This window comes from Schizophyllum commune (genome assembly GCF_000143185.2).
Source record: "Schizophyllum commune H4-8 unplaced genomic scaffold SCHCOscaffold_9, whole genome shotgun sequence".
Classification (NCBI taxonomy): Eukaryota; Fungi; Basidiomycota; class Agaricomycetes; order Agaricales; family Schizophyllaceae; genus Schizophyllum; species Schizophyllum commune.
Genome location: NW_026089546.1, coordinates 478,153 through 494,332, shown reverse-complemented (window position 1 = coordinate 494,332; position 16,180 = coordinate 478,153). Strand labels below are relative to the sequence as shown.

General features: G+C 57.8%; 7 protein-coding genes across 7 annotated transcripts; 2 read left to right on the top strand and 5 right to left on the bottom strand.

Annotated features, from left to right (window-relative positions):
- Positions 1-140: 140 nt before the first annotated feature.
- Positions 141-3,121, top strand: SCHCODRAFT_02633567 (uncharacterized protein). The gene is made up of 4 exons (XM_050345775.1): positions 141-293; positions 372-1,045; positions 1,096-2,986; positions 3,033-3,121. The coding sequence occupies exons 1-3, from the start codon at positions 281-283 to the stop codon at positions 2,983-2,985; spliced, it is 2,577 nt and encodes an 858-aa protein (XP_050198730.1). The 5' UTR covers positions 141-280; the 3' UTR covers position 2,986; positions 3,033-3,121.
- Positions 3,122-3,862: 741 nt separating this feature from the next.
- On the bottom strand, positions 3,863-5,765 carry SCHCODRAFT_02633561 (uncharacterized protein). The gene is made up of 4 exons (XM_003029180.2): positions 5,114-5,765; positions 4,382-5,064; positions 4,255-4,332; positions 3,863-4,202 (listed from the first exon to the last, which is right to left on the bottom strand). Exons 1-4 carry the CDS (start codon positions 5,571-5,573, stop codon positions 4,092-4,094), a joined length of 1,332 nt encoding a protein of 443 aa, XP_003029226.2. The 5' UTR covers positions 5,574-5,765; the 3' UTR covers positions 3,863-4,091.
- Positions 5,766-6,214: 449 nt separating this feature from the next.
- Positions 6,215-8,581, bottom strand: SCHCODRAFT_02633560 (uncharacterized protein). The gene is made up of 6 exons (XM_050345774.1): positions 8,460-8,581; positions 8,250-8,410; positions 7,338-8,200; positions 7,121-7,289; positions 6,732-7,073; positions 6,215-6,679 (listed from the first exon to the last, which is right to left on the bottom strand). The coding sequence occupies exons 1-6, from the start codon at positions 8,539-8,541 to the stop codon at positions 6,557-6,559; spliced, it is 1,740 nt and encodes a 579-aa protein (XP_050198729.1). The 5' UTR covers positions 8,542-8,581; the 3' UTR covers positions 6,215-6,556.
- A 261-nt stretch (positions 8,582-8,842) lies between these two features.
- Positions 8,843-9,968, bottom strand: SCHCODRAFT_01214873 (uncharacterized protein). Its single transcript, XM_003029178.2, has 2 exons — positions 9,465-9,968; positions 8,843-9,408 (listed from the first exon to the last, which is right to left on the bottom strand). The coding sequence occupies exons 1-2, from the start codon at positions 9,949-9,951 to the stop codon at positions 8,948-8,950; spliced, it is 948 nt and encodes a 315-aa protein (XP_003029224.1). The 5' UTR covers positions 9,952-9,968; the 3' UTR covers positions 8,843-8,947.
- Positions 9,969-10,262: 294 nt separating this feature from the next.
- Positions 10,263-11,841, bottom strand: SCHCODRAFT_02510448 (glycosyltransferase family 2 protein; the record flags this gene model as incomplete). Its single annotated transcript, XM_003029177.1, has 5 exons — positions 10,263-10,436; positions 10,487-10,864; positions 10,912-11,689; positions 11,737-11,758; positions 11,808-11,841. 5 exons carry the CDS (start codon positions 11,839-11,841, stop codon positions 10,263-10,265), a joined length of 1,386 nt encoding a protein of 461 aa, XP_003029223.1.
- Positions 11,842-12,576: 735 nt separating this feature from the next.
- Positions 12,577-13,874, top strand: SCHCODRAFT_02585034 (uncharacterized protein). The gene is made up of 5 exons (XM_003029584.3): positions 12,577-12,618; positions 12,678-13,005; positions 13,061-13,180; positions 13,233-13,290; positions 13,363-13,874. The coding sequence occupies exons 2-5, from the start codon at positions 12,955-12,957 to the stop codon at positions 13,572-13,574; spliced, it is 441 nt and encodes a 146-aa protein (XP_003029630.1). The 5' UTR covers positions 12,577-12,618; positions 12,678-12,954; the 3' UTR covers positions 13,575-13,874.
- A 128-nt stretch (positions 13,875-14,002) lies between these two features.
- Positions 14,003-15,956, bottom strand: SCHCODRAFT_02679816 (uncharacterized protein). Its single transcript, XM_003029176.3, has 2 exons — positions 15,783-15,956; positions 14,003-15,728 (listed from the first exon to the last, which is right to left on the bottom strand). The coding sequence occupies exon 2, from the start codon at positions 15,717-15,719 to the stop codon at positions 14,133-14,135; it is 1,587 nt and encodes a 528-aa protein (XP_003029222.1). The 5' UTR covers positions 15,720-15,728; positions 15,783-15,956; the 3' UTR covers positions 14,003-14,132.
- Positions 15,957-16,180: the final 224 nt, after the last annotated feature.

Sequence of the window (16,180 nt, the reverse complement as noted above, 5' to 3'; positions counted from 1 at the left end):
TGTCACCTCCGCTGGCGGGTAGTATGAGCGCTGCTCCTTGCAGCGAACAATGGAACGGCCGTATGTGCAAGGCTGGCATGGTCCGTGGGCGTAAAATCGTCATCATTCGCGCGTGACTCGGTTTGCTTTCTCCTTCGCCCCCTTCCCCTGCGTCTGCCACTTTGTACAAGACAGCATTACGAGCGCGACAGGCAAGCCCGAGACGAACGAAGCCGGCAAGATTTCGGAGGAAAGCTTGGGAGATCCCTCCGCTGGGGGCTGTGATCAAAACAAACACAAAATGAGAAATAAAGGTGCAGCGCCCCTTGCCTCCCACCATACCGTGGCGTCGGCTGCTCATTCTCACATCTCCGGCTCTGCCCTACTCCCAGCTCGTCCGCTCCAGCGCGACAGGACGGTCACACTGCTAGCCGAGGACTCGCAGTCTCCTTTTGCGCCGACAACCGAGAACATCGACCAGCCTATCCACGACAACATCGCCTTCCCGGCGTCTATCCCGTTTCCCTCGCCCTTCGCCCTGTCCCCGGACCTCTACCAGACATTCCACTTTGCCCCGCGCATGCAGGAGCAGCCCTTTTTCGCGCTGCAACAGCCGTTTTTCCCGACGCACGACGCCCACGGACAGTTTGCCTTCCCACACGCGCAGTTCGCCTTCCAGCAGCAGATGCAGCCGCCGCCGCAGATGCAGCAACCGCAAGCTGAGCACATTCCGGGCAAGGGCGACTACGAACTGCTCAAGCAGGTCAAGGACGCCATCCTCAGCGGGCAGCATGAACACTACAAGCCGCTTCCGAAACCCGCTGCTCTCGCCGACCTCTACATGGGCCAGCTTCCGGCCGACCTGACTGCTCGACTGCAGGCGTCTACCAACCGCAGCTCGATCTCATCGCAGGCTACGGAGCCCTTGACACCGACAACGGCAACGTCGGCGACGACGAATATGGACACCAACGGAATGTCCCAGGACCATATCGACGAGCCAAGTCATCCACCGCCTCGCTTGCAAAACAAGGAGCAGCAGAGGAGGCCATCGGCGGCTACTGCAGTGCGTAATAGTCTGCTATGAGATGAACGTTAACTGACGTCGCCACGTAGACGCCAACAACCCATACGGCCCCGGCCAATGCCAATGGTGCTTCTGCTCCTCATACTAATGGTGTCAAAGCTTCTGGCTCAATGGTATCGGAACCTGAGAGACCTGCGTCGCACAAGCCCCCTCCATCCCGACCCGTCGACAATCCCTCCCCCGTCAAGACCGAGCCTATCGATCCGAAGGCAGTGCCTCCCCCTCCTCGCGTTCCCAACGGTACTTCTGGAGCTATTGAAAAGGACCCCCGCCATGCGGCGGTCAAGGCCGATGCCGCCGCGAGACTTGCTCGTGAAGACGCGGAAAGAGACCGCAATCGCGAAAGGGATAGATCTCTCGAGCGCCAGAGGGAACGTCGTGACAGCCTCTCGAGACCTGATTACCGTGACCGCCGCTTGTCCGATGCTCGACGTCCTGTGCCCGGTGACCGTCATTATGAACCCAGCAGCTACGACCGGCCTCTTCCGCCTCGCGAAGAGTTCAGGCCTCGTGTTGACGATCGCCGGCCGCCTCCCAGGGACCCTCCTGCCACCTATGAACGGGCTTCTAGTGCTGCCCCACGTCCTCTTGCTGCCCGTATTGCTCCGGTTGACTCCAAAGTTGGTCTCACGGAAAGTAAGAGTTTGTCCGCTCTTGGTGATGCTCGACCAACTACTGCGGTGCCTCGTACTGTTGACCCTGTCCCGGGGGTCCGTCCTGCTGAGCCCCCTCGCCCGCTGGAGGACCGCATCGGGCCCCCTCCTTCGTCTGGTAGGCCCTTGCATGAGCGTATTGGACCTGCTGCTGGTTCGGGGAAGCCTATTTTGGAATCCCGCATCTCTGACCCGATTTCGCCGACAAGTCGGCCTTCGAATGCGAGCGCTTCGGACCGTGGTCGACCCGTGGCTCCCGTGGCTGATCATGATCGCTCCTATAGGCCCAGTAGCCCTGCCCGCGCTGTCTATCCCCCTCGTGCTGCTTCTGTTCACCCTCGAGACGATGCCAGACCTGCACGGGGCTCTTCGCCTATCCGTCCACGTGACACACGCCCGACGGAGCTCAAGCCCAGTACGTATCGCCCTGGGGAAGACGACCGATACGACCGCAGGCGGGACTCCATGGACGTCGACCGCTCGCTACCGAGGACGATCTACGACCGAACATTTTCCCCGCCCACGCCAGCGCAGCTGGCCCTCGACCAGGAGCGCGCCCGCCGGAGCCATTACGCGCCCCCTGCCTCACCCCCTCCGCCCCCTCGGGCTCGCGTCGCAAGCGACGCCGCGTACGACAGCGAGCGCCGGTACCCGCCCGCGACGCGCGACTACTACGCCTACGACCGCGAGCGCGTGCGCGAGCTCGACGACGAGCTGTACAAGCGGCGCGAACGCGACCGCTACGAGCGCGAGCGGGACCTCATACCGCCGTCGCGCGCGCTGTGGGAGGAGCGCGAGCGGGAGCGCTCCCCGCCGCGCAGCGTGTTCGACACGGTGCGCCCGCCGCTGAGCGCGAGGATCACGGATAGCTACGGTGCGCCGGTGGATGATCGATACCTCGACCGGCGGTACGACTCGGGGTCCGTGCGTCCGGCGTCACCACCGTATACGGGGCGTGTGCGCCCTCGGAGCCCGAGTCCAATGGGTCGTCGTGCGGGCGAACCGCCCGAGAAGCGGCGGAGGGAAGAATTGTATGCGAGCGAGTATCTGGGGAGCCGGGCTGAGTATGCGCCGCCACCGAGGGCGGCCTCGCCGCCGAGATACTACGATGCACCGGGGTCGTCCGCCGCTGCAGTGGCGAGGGACTACGATAGGGACTACCCACGGTCGTCTGCATACCGTGCGCCGTCGCCGCCGCCCAGATCGGGGTCAGCTGCGTACTTGCCTCGCTATCGCGACGAGGACAGGCGCTACCCACCGCGTTGAGGTGAGTTGCATGCTGAGTGGCAGGGGCAGTTGGGCTGATTGTGTAGGTCATGACAGCAACCGCGACGCAAGGGACTTGAAAGTGATCTATCGACTCGGTAATAGTTATGCTTGAATCAATCTATGCCAATAATCTATATATCTACGGAACCATGTAAATAGGGCTACAGGATGTCAAGCGAAGTAAAATATGTGCTCTCATTCGAGGGATTCATTTGTGGCGTGAGGCAAGGAGGTGAAGTTGTCTCTTCCTTGGGTGGTCGAGCGAAGAAGGGCCGAAGACGAACATCCGAACTGTCTCCCGGTTCTCAGGAAGCTCTGCGAGAGATCACCCCCCAGGCTACTGTCTGCAACTACTCGCTCGTCGCCACCGGAGATAACACTTACCATAAAAGGGCACCAAGGCACTGGTCCGTGCACCCGCCTGGTCCGTGCGTCGTCCAGAAGTATAAAGGCCGTTCCTTCACACCCCGATTCCTTACCACTCTGGCCTTTTGGCTTAGATCAAGTGTAGTATCTGTTCTTAAAAGTTTAACCACTTTTACCGAAGCACCGCTTCGTGTTATGGTTATCCAATTTTTGTCGCCCCTGTTCCCTGGGCTCTGCTTGCAACCCGGGGACGCGATGACCTTGCCACTGCAGTACCGGCTTGTGTCGTCGGGGGAATCTTCCTCTTCTCTTTGTGCTTTTGCTTTATCCGACGCCTGTAGGCAGTTGGAAGGCAGGTGCAAATAGAAGTTGGATTGTTGGCTTCGCTGTATTTTCGGTCTTCGGAGTGGTCGTAGGCAGCGTGGGATGGAAGTGGAAGATGGGTCAAATATTTGTTCGCTTTGATTGGAGGCTGTTTCTGAAGAGAACACGACTGGAAGACCGAGGCCATGTAAACCCTCTCGAGTTGAGACTGTGAGATGGACATGCCATATCCTTACAGTGTTCATACAAAGTCATTCTGCATTCCCGTGGTTGAGAAAGGCCTCAGAAAGCAAAAGCCAAATGAATGGCAAAGTTACAATGAGTGTACAAATAATGTATGTAAGTAGGGAGCAAAGTGCTTGCCCAGAGGCAGCCCTGGTCTACATAGTCTCCGTCCATTATCCGTCTAGTGTCTATCGTATGCGCGCAATAACCTCGCGCGTTACATAGTGCCATATATAATGTGTCCAGCCCTCCATGACACCAGAACCGCCCATGATGTGGAGGCAGTCGCTCGAGACGTGCTATGGGGGCGTTAGACGCGTGTTCCCCGTGCGCAGAGCGGAGAGGACGTACCGCGTCTGGGCGCAATCGCGCTGGGTGGTCAATACCAAGGTAGTGAATGTCGCGGAAGCGTGACGAGGACACGATGTTCTAGACCTTCGTCAGCCGACAGCGAAGGAGGCAAGGACGCTGAACGCACCTCGAAAACGTGGTTCAACTCTCCGATGTTCGCCCAATTATACCAGTTCCATTTATACGGCTGTACTTCCGTCCACGGCTTGCGATGGTCGTGGCAGTCTTCGTGGCCGGGTAGGTACGCTCGGATGACCACCTGTCGCCGCGTACGCTTATCCCGCGCCTCGTCAAGCAGTTTCTGCACGTCGGACGCCCACTTCTCCATCGCATGCCCGAAGAACTCGATCACGCCGTCGATGCCGTACCCTCTGTCCACCGCCGAATCGTCGCGGAAGCCCGAGAATAGCGTCGTCGTCCAATGGCCGCCCGTGCTGATGATTAGGGTGCCGTAGTGATTGGCGGGGTCTGTAAATATCCTCACATACTCCTGCGGGGATAACGCCCAGAACGCCTCATCGCTGATAAGCTCGAAGTCTGGTGGCGGGTTGTACAGCTCGCGATGCAGCGCGATGAGCTCGTCGCCCGTGAGCAGCGTGTCGACGCGGCGGAAGGTGACAAGGGGCGTGCCCGTGACGTTAAACCCGCGCGGGAGCTTTAGACGCTGCACGACGGGGGACTCGGGGTTGAGGTACATGTTCTGCGGCCAGGCGCGGTCAAAGTAGGGGTTCTTGTTGTAGTCCGGCGTCGCGATGACATGGGGGTAGAGCAGGCACGAGATGGACGCAAAGTGGCCCTCGGTGATCGAGTCTGGGGCGCGCGTCAATGTCGGGCGTAAGAAGAGATCGCGCGCACGCACCTCCGATGAGCAACCAGCCGCCCTGCTGGACGAGGTCCTTCAAAAGCTCCTCCGCGCGGAAGGTGCGGATATCGCACTCGTCGCTCGGGACCCAGCGGTACGAGAACGCGTCCGGGAAGCGGTCCCACTGCGCCTCGTTGTCGACGGCGAGGTGCCAGTAGTACTCGCGCGAGCTCGCGCAGCCCTCGAAGCCGGCGAACTCGAGCGCCTCGTCCTTGTTCGTCATGACCGTCTTGTTCGTGCGCGGTGCGTACTCCCAGTGGCCTTTCGCGTAGGCCTCGGGCGTGCATGTCGAGCGCACGCGCTCGGTGAAGAAGGGGATTTCGGGGAGGGTGAGCGTGTGGGTGGGGCCGATGGTGAAGACGTAGGTGAGGAGAATCAGGGTAAGGACGGCGCCGAGGACGATGAGCTTCGTGTAGAGCGAGCGGAAGTTGACGCCGAGCGTCGTTAGCGCCGCCATGGTGGTTGCGGACGATGGTGCGCAGCAGCGAGATCGCCGTATGTTATTGATCTTCGGTCCGGGCGCTACGTCATCGCTCAGGAAATATTGTCAAGGTACCGAGGAGCTGTAATGAGGCTGCAGACCCTCGCTGGTTCAAAGGGTCAATGTGGACCGAAGATCAGCGAAAGATGACGGAAGGAGACAAGAGCCAAGAAGAAAATGGGTCGAACGAGTTCGTGACCACTAACGTGATTAGAAACAGGTCACGGTTCGAACTCTGAACGATCTATTGCCCTTCGAAAATGACCTAACTTTCAAGAAGGTGTATTGGTGTGCGCTTGTACGCGCGTTTGAGCAGGACTGCCCGAAGTCATTCACTTTCGTGATGAGCGACTCTAATTACGGAGGCAAATGCAAAAGTGATCGGAGGTCGGAACTCCCAGGTTATACACCGATTCTGCCACTGGATCCCAATGATCTGGGATTCTCAGAGCTCCGTGGAAATCCAGGACATCCCCCTCCACTCAAGCCCGAAAACAAAACTATATGTGATGTGGAAGAAGTCTGCCGTGGTGTAAATCAAGGTACAAGCAGAGTTACGCGCCACGCCTTAGCAGGCCCGTCGCGTACCCATAATTCCAAGGACCATATCTCCCTCTTCGGTTGGTCCTACACGGTATACTTCCTGTGCGACGGTACAAGCATTGCTATAAGGAACAAGAACATACAAGAAAGAGTGGGTGGGCAAACGGCCTCCCCGCGCACAGCGCTAGAGTACAAAACAATGACCATTATAATTATGCAATCTATCGGTATATGCGTAGTAAAAACTGTCTTCTTTCCTTCTTCGTATCGTACAAAGGCGTGGAAGTTGTGGTGTAGAGATTGAGAATTGATGCGCGTCCGGTATCGACAACGCTCGCGTGAAATCGAGAACACTCGCTCGCGGGCACCCGCCCCCAGCAACCGGCCTTCTTCGCCCACAACTCGCAACCGCCCGATTAGATGTCGACGCGCTCGCCGCACTCAAAGCCCTCGACCTCGACGTTCCACTTCCACCGACCCTCCTGGTAGCCGAGAGCAGTGTCCTCGAGGACGATCTCATTGCGCTTCGCGACGTACACCTATGGACATATCAGCGCCCCTTATCCCATTACAATGTCCTATCCCACTCACCGTCTTATCCGTCACCTTCTGCCTCAGCGCCGAGATGTTCTCCGGCTCGATCGGCTGCTCGAGCAGCTCCGACAGGTCTTCGACCGCGCGCTCCAAGTCCGACTGATTGTCCTCGAACAAGTCCTTCTCATTGCCCTTCGACAGGTAGTACGCCATCGCGTATGTCCACTTGAGCGTCTGCCGGCACTTGTCGACCTCCTCGACCGCCTTCTTCATGAACTGCACCTCGATCCAGGTGAGGTTGGACGTGATCTGCATGTCCTCCATCTTCTTCTCCGTCTTCGCGTACAGCTCGAGGGAGAGCTTGGCGGACTGCTCATGGTTCGCCCAGCGGTTGTAGTACTGCGGCGAGGTGAGTAGAAAATCAGGAAGAGGAACGGAGGACGCACGTGGAGGTATCGCTCGAGGGACGCTCGACTCCGGCTCTGAGCATCGCGCGCGTCGACACCGGCCTTCTCGTCATACCGATTGCAGGAATACCACGACGTGCCGTGCTCGGACCAGGGACCCATGCAAACCCAGCAGAATTCCCATTTACACTTCTTGCATGTCATGTGGCTGCAGAGAGGTCAGTCAAATCTAAGGAAGCATATACGCCACACGCACTTGCAGCCGCCGTTCTTCTCGATTGTGCTCTGGCACTTGCTGCACTCCTTCGTGTTCGTCTTGATCCAGTTCGCCGTCTCGCTGTCATCACGGCACTTCTGCAACCACAGCTTCGACACGGCGCATACCAACGGCCGATGGTCGCTCTCGATCGGGCAGCCGAAACAGAAGATGTGTTCCTTCGGCGATATCCCAAGCTGGGACGCGCGCTCCTGCTGCTGCCCAGGAATTCCACGCGCGCCACACGACACGATGGGCACGACGGTGAGCAGCGAGGACTTGGTGGATGCAGCCGGGCACGAGACCGTGTTCGTGCACTCGGGGTAGGGGCAGTACTTCAGGTTCGCGTTTGAGGCCACGAAGTGGCGGATGATGAGCTGCTGGTACCGCTCCCACGTCGACGAGTTGTCCTCCTGCTCCGCCACATCCATCGTCGTCGGCCCGCCGGGGATGAGCACCGAGTGGACGAACGAGTCGGGCGCGACCAGGGTGCAACCCTCACCCATGCACGAGATGGTGTGCTCGCCCTCGTCGCGTACCTTCTCGTTCACGTACGCGGACCAGCAGTTGGAGCAGTATGTATGGCCACAGGCGAGGGACTTGGTCTGGAGATCAGCCGCGTCGTCGCAGCAGATCGGGCACACGAACGGCTCGTTCACGCGTTTCGGCGATGGCGGCTTGGTGGGCTTGGAGGTGCTGCGGGAGGTAGATCTGGTGGTGCGAGATGGGCCAGGCGCGGATCGCGGTTCCGGGAGCTGGACACCCGATGCCACGAGGACCTTTGTCGGGTCGTCCATGTACTGCTCGATTAGGCGCTCCTTGTTCCAATCCGCCCGTCGGAGGAGCAGCGCGGATGTCGGCGCCTGCAGATACTCAGCAACCTCGTACGACTGAAGTCTTTCGACAACTCACATCTACGCCCAGGACGCCGCAGATATCATCCAGGTCCTTCTGCATAAGCTTCTCGACCTGCACCTGGCTCAGGCTCTCGTGCGGGACTTCATACGGCTTCAACTTGTTCTTGGACTCTGTGAAGGCCTCCACGACCATGTCGTCCTCGGATTGCATGGACTCTGCGTCGGGTCAGCCATTGAGTCAGCGGTTTGGAGGCGCGGGACGGACCATCGTCGTCGTCCTGGTCCATGGCATCATCATCCTCATCGTAGTACTCATCGTCATCGGAGAACTCATAGTCGGACGACATGTTGAGGGGCGTAGGCGGGCGTAGGTCGAGGAGATGAGCGGAGGAAGCAAGGTACTGGTTTCCAGCGTGACCTCCGTTCGGGAGGCAGTCACGACATGCGTCACCCACGTGGTTCGCGTCACTGTGACCGTCCATTGTTCTTTAACTTGCCGTTCTTGGGAACTCCTTTCAAAGGACCTACACCTTTGCGCAACCCGGGTCCGTGCACAGAACGCGAGGGACACGGCGCATAAAGCCATACATTATCTGTCTTCATCGTTTTGTTTGCATGTTCCCGGTTATCAGTGTAAGCCCTACGTGCTTTGCTCGCCTTATGACGCTGCTATTCCGATCCCTAGTCTACAACAGCAGCAGTGCTGAGTATGGGGCATTGCTCCATTCGAATTCCTACAAGTCGAGGTTCTCATCAGGAGCTCTCGCCTAACGGTACTTTCAACCCATGCAGCCCCTTATATCCGCCCGCTTCATGAGCCCCCCACCCATTCAGCACTTCCCCCTTCACATCTTCCGCAATCGCCCAGACCTCCACCTTGATCGGCTTGCACGTCGCCTTCATCTTGACTGCTCCCTCTCCCTCCTCATCCTCGCCCTCCTTCGTCCCTACCCAGCCCCACTCACTCAAGTCGCCTCCGGGGCAGGTGCTCAGCGCGCACAACAGATCCTGCTCCGCGAAGAATTCGACGTAGTCATCCTGCTGGGACGGACTGGCTTCCATGAAGTAGCGGCCTTGGTCGTCGAGGCCAGTGACTTGGAAGACGTTCAGAACATCGTGGACGTCGTATTCGGTGAGACCGTATGGCAGGACGGCTCGTGTGAGGTTGGAATGACAATGGAAGTCGTAGGTGCGTCCAGATAGCATCTTGTTTACTGGATGATCAAGTGCATCAGCCATTGAAGTCTGTCCAGATAGCTCATCCACTCACCATACGGATCGCACCTCGTCCCCAACAAATCATGACACCTCCCTCCCCACTCACTCGTCCCCTTCCCATCTCCCCACCGTCCCCTTCCATCTCTCCCCAGCGTATCCTTTACAATCGCGCACATCGGCCGCATCCACGGCAAGCAACTCCACAGCCGGTCGCCCGTACTCACATGCGTCGCATGCAGCTGCCGCGTCCGCGCCGCCCAGAAGCGCTCGCGCGACGGGTTTTGCGCGTTCCACAGGTTGAGATCGCCCACCTGCGACCCCTCGGGCGTGCTCAGGCGGAAGACGGCACCCTTCGGTACGTGCCACGCCGCGCCGCTGCGTGGGGGAATTGTGAGGGAGGTGAGGGGGACGCGGTGCGCGGGCCCATCCGCCGTCCCAGCGATACGCGCGCAAAGCTCTGCAGGCAAACCCAGCGTGCATCCTGGGGCGGGGAGGTATGCTGGCTGAGGGGGAGCGCGCTTATCAGTAGTCTCGCTCATGGTGGGGGACGATAAGCAAGCGCAGTCGCGCGAAGAGAAGATATACCTGCGCCTTGGCCAAGTCACGGGAGGGCGCGCGAAGAGATGACGCTACATCCGGTCCCAGGACGGGCTTCAGCTTCCTTCTATGGTATTAGGCTCCTGTGGTATCATACAACACAAGTGACAGTGGGGGTATAGATGCGGGTGAGGGGTACAGTTTGTGCAGAGGGGTTGCGCGAAAGCGAGATGTGGATGCGTAGGTGATACAGTTGAGAGGGGCGATACACTGTCCGGGGTAAGCCATCCATTCCAAGGGTTTTCCACCAATGTTACCGTTCGCGGAGTCGATGTGGGGAAGAGACGTCCGCGCCAGAGGTGTGCGGCGTATATTCCGTGGATATGTGCAAGGGGAGGTGGTCGTAGGTGCTGTCCGCGGGCTTGCCATCTACAGCCGCGGTTGCCGCGGCGATGTCACCTATGCCGGCGCGCGTGCCCCAGCCGGTCTGCGATGGATGTCAGTCCCCGCAGGAAGCAGCAAAAACATGCAGCTCACCTCGTGTAACGTTACAAGGGCATATAGCTTCATGATGGCAAAGTAGTAGCCGAACGCGATGAACGCAGGTACGTAGACGATATGCTCCGGCTGGTGCCACAGATGGGGAAGCAACTTCGCCGTGCGCGTCGCTGTCAGCCATACGCCATACGACGCGAGGATGTTCCACCATGGTAAGTGGTAACCGCCCTCGGTCACGGGTTTGGTGGACTTGTACAAGAGGTATGAGACGAGGCAAGGCCCGACGAGGAGGGTGAGGGGGTTGTAGAGTTTGTCGACCATGGTATACGCGACGTAGGGATGGGAGGTCCAGATGTGTCGTTCCATGAAGAGCGAGCGAAGGTCGGAGCGCCAAGTATTTCGTGTCCATCTCAAGACCTGGGGGGCCGTCAGAAGAAGCAAGGCTAGGCAGAGCGTGTACGCACCTGCTTCAAAAACCTCCAGTTTGGCTTCATAGTACTCAGCAGTTCCGCCTCTTTGCAGCATTGCACGTACGTCGACCACCCATGCGAGACCATCCAGCGCGTCAAGAACTTGTCGTCCCCCGAGTTGAGCTGATACTTCCCCAGCCAGTAATCGTGCGTGAAGCCGTACAGGAATTCGGGGTCCTTCAATATGATGGTCCGGTACGCGGCTGTTCTTCCCGACAGACATGGGATACCGCCGTCAATGTGCGTCGACGCGGCAATCTCGATATTCCGGATGGTCAGCCGGAAGGCAGCAAGGACCTCCCAGACCGTCATGCGCTTGCCGCACGGCTGGACGCGCTGGGACGTGCCGACACCGCCGACCTTCTGGTCCTCGAATGGCGCGAGCATGTAAGGGAGCATAGTCGGTGGCCAGATCGCGTCGTCGTCCGCGAACACGATGATATCCGTTGTTGTGTGCTTGATGCCGTGCGACATTTGCAGGCGCTTGTTCGCGAAGGGGACGGTGAGGACGCGTATGCGCTGCGGGTCGACCTCGTTGGCGAGGTCCTGCAAGGGAGCCAGCATCTTCTCTTCCGTGACGATGAGGATCTCCTTGGGCTTGCCGACGAGCCAGGAGTGCGCAGCTTCCTTGAACTCTTCGCCAGCGTCGATGGTTGGGACAATGATTGTGACGTCCTCGGCGGCGATGTACGTCGGATTCTCGGGCAGGGGGATCGGTCGGTACGCCCAGGACGCGGACATTCGTATGAGGAACCATAAGTAGCGATAGAAGCTGAGGGGGCCTTAGCAAACGCCTTTCCCTGTACTCAAAGAGCGCACCCTATAATCCCAAATGGTACAACTTCGGCGGGATTAGCGTGGGTGAACTGGAGGGGGAACGGCTAACGCACATATAGGAAAGTTATCCGACGTTAGATACAGCATCCTGGGGCGCCCGCCGAGGCGACGCTGCACGCTTTCCTACTACGCCTAGGAGGAGGGAGCGAGGGGAAGAGAAAGCAGATGGCGGGCGAAGGAGAAATTGTCGAGCTTGGCGTTCCGCTCATCGTTGGCAACGTCCGCCGCGCTTCTACGCCTTTTCCCCGAATAGATAAAACGCCTATTTTTGATCCGCGAGCACGTGGAAAGTTCAACTTCGCGGCCAAAGTTAGCCTTTATAAGGCGTTCGAGCAGAAAGCCTAGGCCAAGCGGTGTTAAGGCATCCAGCTCAGCGAGTGTTCGTATAGTCGTAGAATGGCTTTCATGAAAGAGGAAGAGAAGCTAAGACACCGGCTCTGACGGCAGGGTGACGCGGGACCCCGATCGACAATTCAAGGGTACAGGCCATGATCATGCATGATGGATGCCGCTTGTAGTGTAAACTTGAGGCTCGAGCTCAACCCCTCTCGAATAACATATGAGAATGAATCTCCTGGCAACTCATAACACAAGAACATCAGCCTTCGCCGCGTTCTTCTTCCTGGAAGAGTCGACGGTCGAAGGCGACTTCGACAAGTTGCTCATGTTTGAGGTACATCTCAACCCAGCGCCACTATGAGGAGTGCAGGGGAGGGTCCACAATGAGCACGCATCGGATAGCAGTTGTACGTACATGGAATACGGACAATATGCGAGGTCGTCCGATTCGGGTCGTCGCTTTCGCCGATGAGATACTTTGTCCTTCTGCCGACCTGCTCGGGAAGAGTGGGTTACAAAGAGTGGCTGAAAAAGCGGGTAAGCCTTCAAGGTGGTTATGCGAGACAACCTTCTTACTGACTCACCCTTCGAAGATCTCAGCAAACAGTCAATTCAGTTGGAGACTAATGCTGAGCAGGGCACTCACGGGGCATCGATGCGCACGAGGATGTTGTGAGTGTGGGCCAGTAGCGGACCCACCGAGCGCGCGGTCCGTTTCGGTGGAGGGAAAGCTGACGGAGACGGTGGTTCGCGGGTCACTTCCGAGTGGCAAACAGAGGGGTTCCCAGTCGTATATCTACGGGGATGAAGGCCATCGACACCGCTCAAGCATAGACAGAACCGCACCTTCGACGAGCAGCTATGTCTTCATCCGACGCGTTACAGGCCAAGGGTCTTTCTTGGTTCAAAGACGTGCGTCCTAGCTAGTCAAGACGGTTTTAATAACGTGCTCACCTCAAGTCTGCAGTTCTTCGCCACCGCGGATACGCTGGATACGCGCAAGTGGCTTGATACGTTCTGGCTACCGGACGCGACCGTCCAGTTCTCGAACGCACCGGACTTGGGCGGCCGTGAAGTCATCTTCTCGGTATGCACGACAGTCCAGGCGCAAGACAAGGATGCTGATGTTGACACCCAAGGCGATGGACCCGACCTTCGCTCGTCTCGGATACATGCACCACGTCATCCACTGGACCGGTAAGTGCAGAGCTTCAGAAGACAGTGGCAAACGCGCTGCTTTACAAGTGCGACGCTAACAAAAATCGTCAGAGGTCGCGCGCGACAAGATCATGGTGAAGGCAACAATCACGTACCGCGCGAAGGACGATCCCAAGCACGAAGATTTTGTCATCCCGGGATTCGCGGTCGCGTACTTCCCTGACGAAGTGAAGGTCGACTCGACGGATAACCGAATCAAGCGTCTGGAGGTATACATCAACCGTACGCCCCTTGAGGAGCGCATGGCTGCGTTACAAAAGTGAAAGACATGATAGAGGAGACAAAATCGTTGTTTATGTACTGGTCGACAGAAACGAGTTGGCTACATACCAAGAGTCGCGTGCATAGCGTCGCTGGACAGAGACAGACAGAGCAAGTCATCGGCGTCGTATCAATCTTGGAGTGCGTGTCCGACAAGACTGAGCATGTACGAGGTGAGAGGACAATAGCCTCCTCGAGCGTGTCACTTCGCATAGCTCAGCCGCGTGCCCACATCGGAGATAAAGCAAGTCGTAAGCAAGTAATCCAGAGGTTTCAGAGCCACAGATGATGCTGAATCTGGCTCTCTGAGTGACAGCGAGTTCGGTGGTAGATGGACGCTGATGGGAGGGCATTGTGACCGTGACGAAATCACGAGACAAATTATGTGTCACGGTTCAAGCTCCAAGTCGCGACTCCATACCATCACGTCCTTGATCCTAGTAATCGACTATAGATGAGGGGCGGTGCTCCATAGTCTCCCATATAGTGTTCATAAGCCTGCGCGCGACACGAAGGTATGACTGACGGTAGCAGGTACAAGTACGGTTGTAGCTATGGCCCTATTCCCTCGTTGCCTCGATAGACTCCCAGAACTTGAGAATGTCCACTACGGGGTAGTCAGATCCTTCAACCTCAGGCAAAAGGACCTGAAAACTGGACAGAGGGGAGCATAGAGGTGATTGACGTGATTGCCAGATCGTCCGAACTAGATCATACTCAAGTCGGGCGAAGTTACCCTTCAGGCCAAATTGATTGAATATCAGCACCGATTCGAGGCACGTCAGCGTCGGGCGCGACACATCGAAAACCAGCTTCTCCGCGAGTTCGCGATGCAGAGGGTGATTCCAGGTGATCGGCGTCACTTCGTGGATAAAGCGGAAATCCCGTAACCCGTTCGCCATTGACATGATGCCATAGATAGTGTCGACACTGTAGCGCCACATATTCCGAAGAATGAGCCTCTTGACGGGCTTGAGAATATCTTGCAACAGATGCGGGTAGACGCCAATGAGATGTTCCTCATCCATCACGAAATGTTTCCCCCCTCTCTGGTCATTTTGGTACCCAGGATAAGTTACATCAAGTTCGATGCATGCCAGGCGAGGAGCTCTGATGATGGGGCAGAGCAGGATGGCTCCGCTGGCGGTGCAGAGTGTTTCGAGTGAAGGGAAATGCAGCAATCCAAATCCTAGGACACGGCTGGGATGAAGACGAGCATAGAAACATAGCTTGAGATGCGCAAGATTCGAGCAGAGAGTGAGGACATGGATGTTCCGGGGCATGATGTTCTGCACCTCGAGTTTACGCAGGACGGACCAGTCGAACGAACTAGAGGTGGGTATCGTGGCCTCAATAAAGCCGAGAGCTTCCAGTTTTGGAACACGGCCATTGTCGGGCAGCGCTGTCCCAAGCACAGCATTGGGTTCACCGTGGACAACCAGATGCGTCAAAGCAGGGAGGATAGGATAACGTAAGTCGGCGGCGATGGACCGAACGAATCTCAGCGACTTCAGACGATCCGCGTTGGCCCATATCGCTTGCCACACTCGACCGTCGATATCTTCCCAGGTCTCACGAGGCCTTCTCACGAAGGCTCCGACCCTCAGCGGGCGTTGCCCAGAGCGCTGGATATACGAGTCCACTAACTCGAGCAGGTACTCTCCTTGTCGTCCTTCGGCAGTGTACGGCACTCGGAAATCCTGCCAAGCCCAGCAAAGACCGAACGTAATCTCCCGCCAGTAGTGGCAGACCTGCGAGAACGACCAGACACTGCCGCCGATATAATCGAGGAACCACCGTGGCGGAAGTGTGTAGGCAGCAATTTGGCCCAGTACCTCCGGCGGCATCCAGCGGATGGGCGCCAGCAGCGCCTTCACGTCCGCGATGGTCTCCTCCAGGCTGGCTTTCTGAAGCCGCAGCAGGCGCGCCGCCTCTTCCACCCGCGTCACTTCGGCCTCGCATTCGCTCAGCCCGCCCTCCAGATTCGCGAGGCCAAGCTGGAGTGAGCCGCGGTCGAATTCTGTCGTGGGGACATAGGCCGATCGAGCGAGGGCTGCGAGATCGGGCCCGCCGGTGACGCTGGCGAACTCGTGACTGCAGCGAGAGCAGAGCGGGGTGGTTTGCACGATATGTTGAAGCTTCTCCATGAACGAGGGCTACGAGGGCAGCAGCGTCAACATGGGCGGGCTTCGAGTGGTCTTGTCACGTACGTTGTCCGGGCCAGCGCGCGGCAATGGTGACGGTCAAGATCAAGATATGTTTGCTGGTGGCGGTGTCGTATTGTTCCCACATGTGCGGCCGCCTAGGGCGGTACATCGGGCCGGACACCGCGTCCTATTGTTCGACTTTGACCTGCTGTTGTTCGAGAATCCACAGGTATGCGTGCTTACCCAAGACCAGAACTTGAGGTCTGAAGTATGGGGACATGGCATACCAGCCCAAGACGAAGCTTCAGCGCATAATACAACTCTGCGCTTCACACAAATTCGTATATCATGGGCACATTACTCACGATTTATTGTTCACAAGTAAAGACACGTAGAGGGCATTCGGAGGGGGCGTCTATAGATGGGATTCAGTCCCAAGTTTCCCACCATCAACGTTGCCA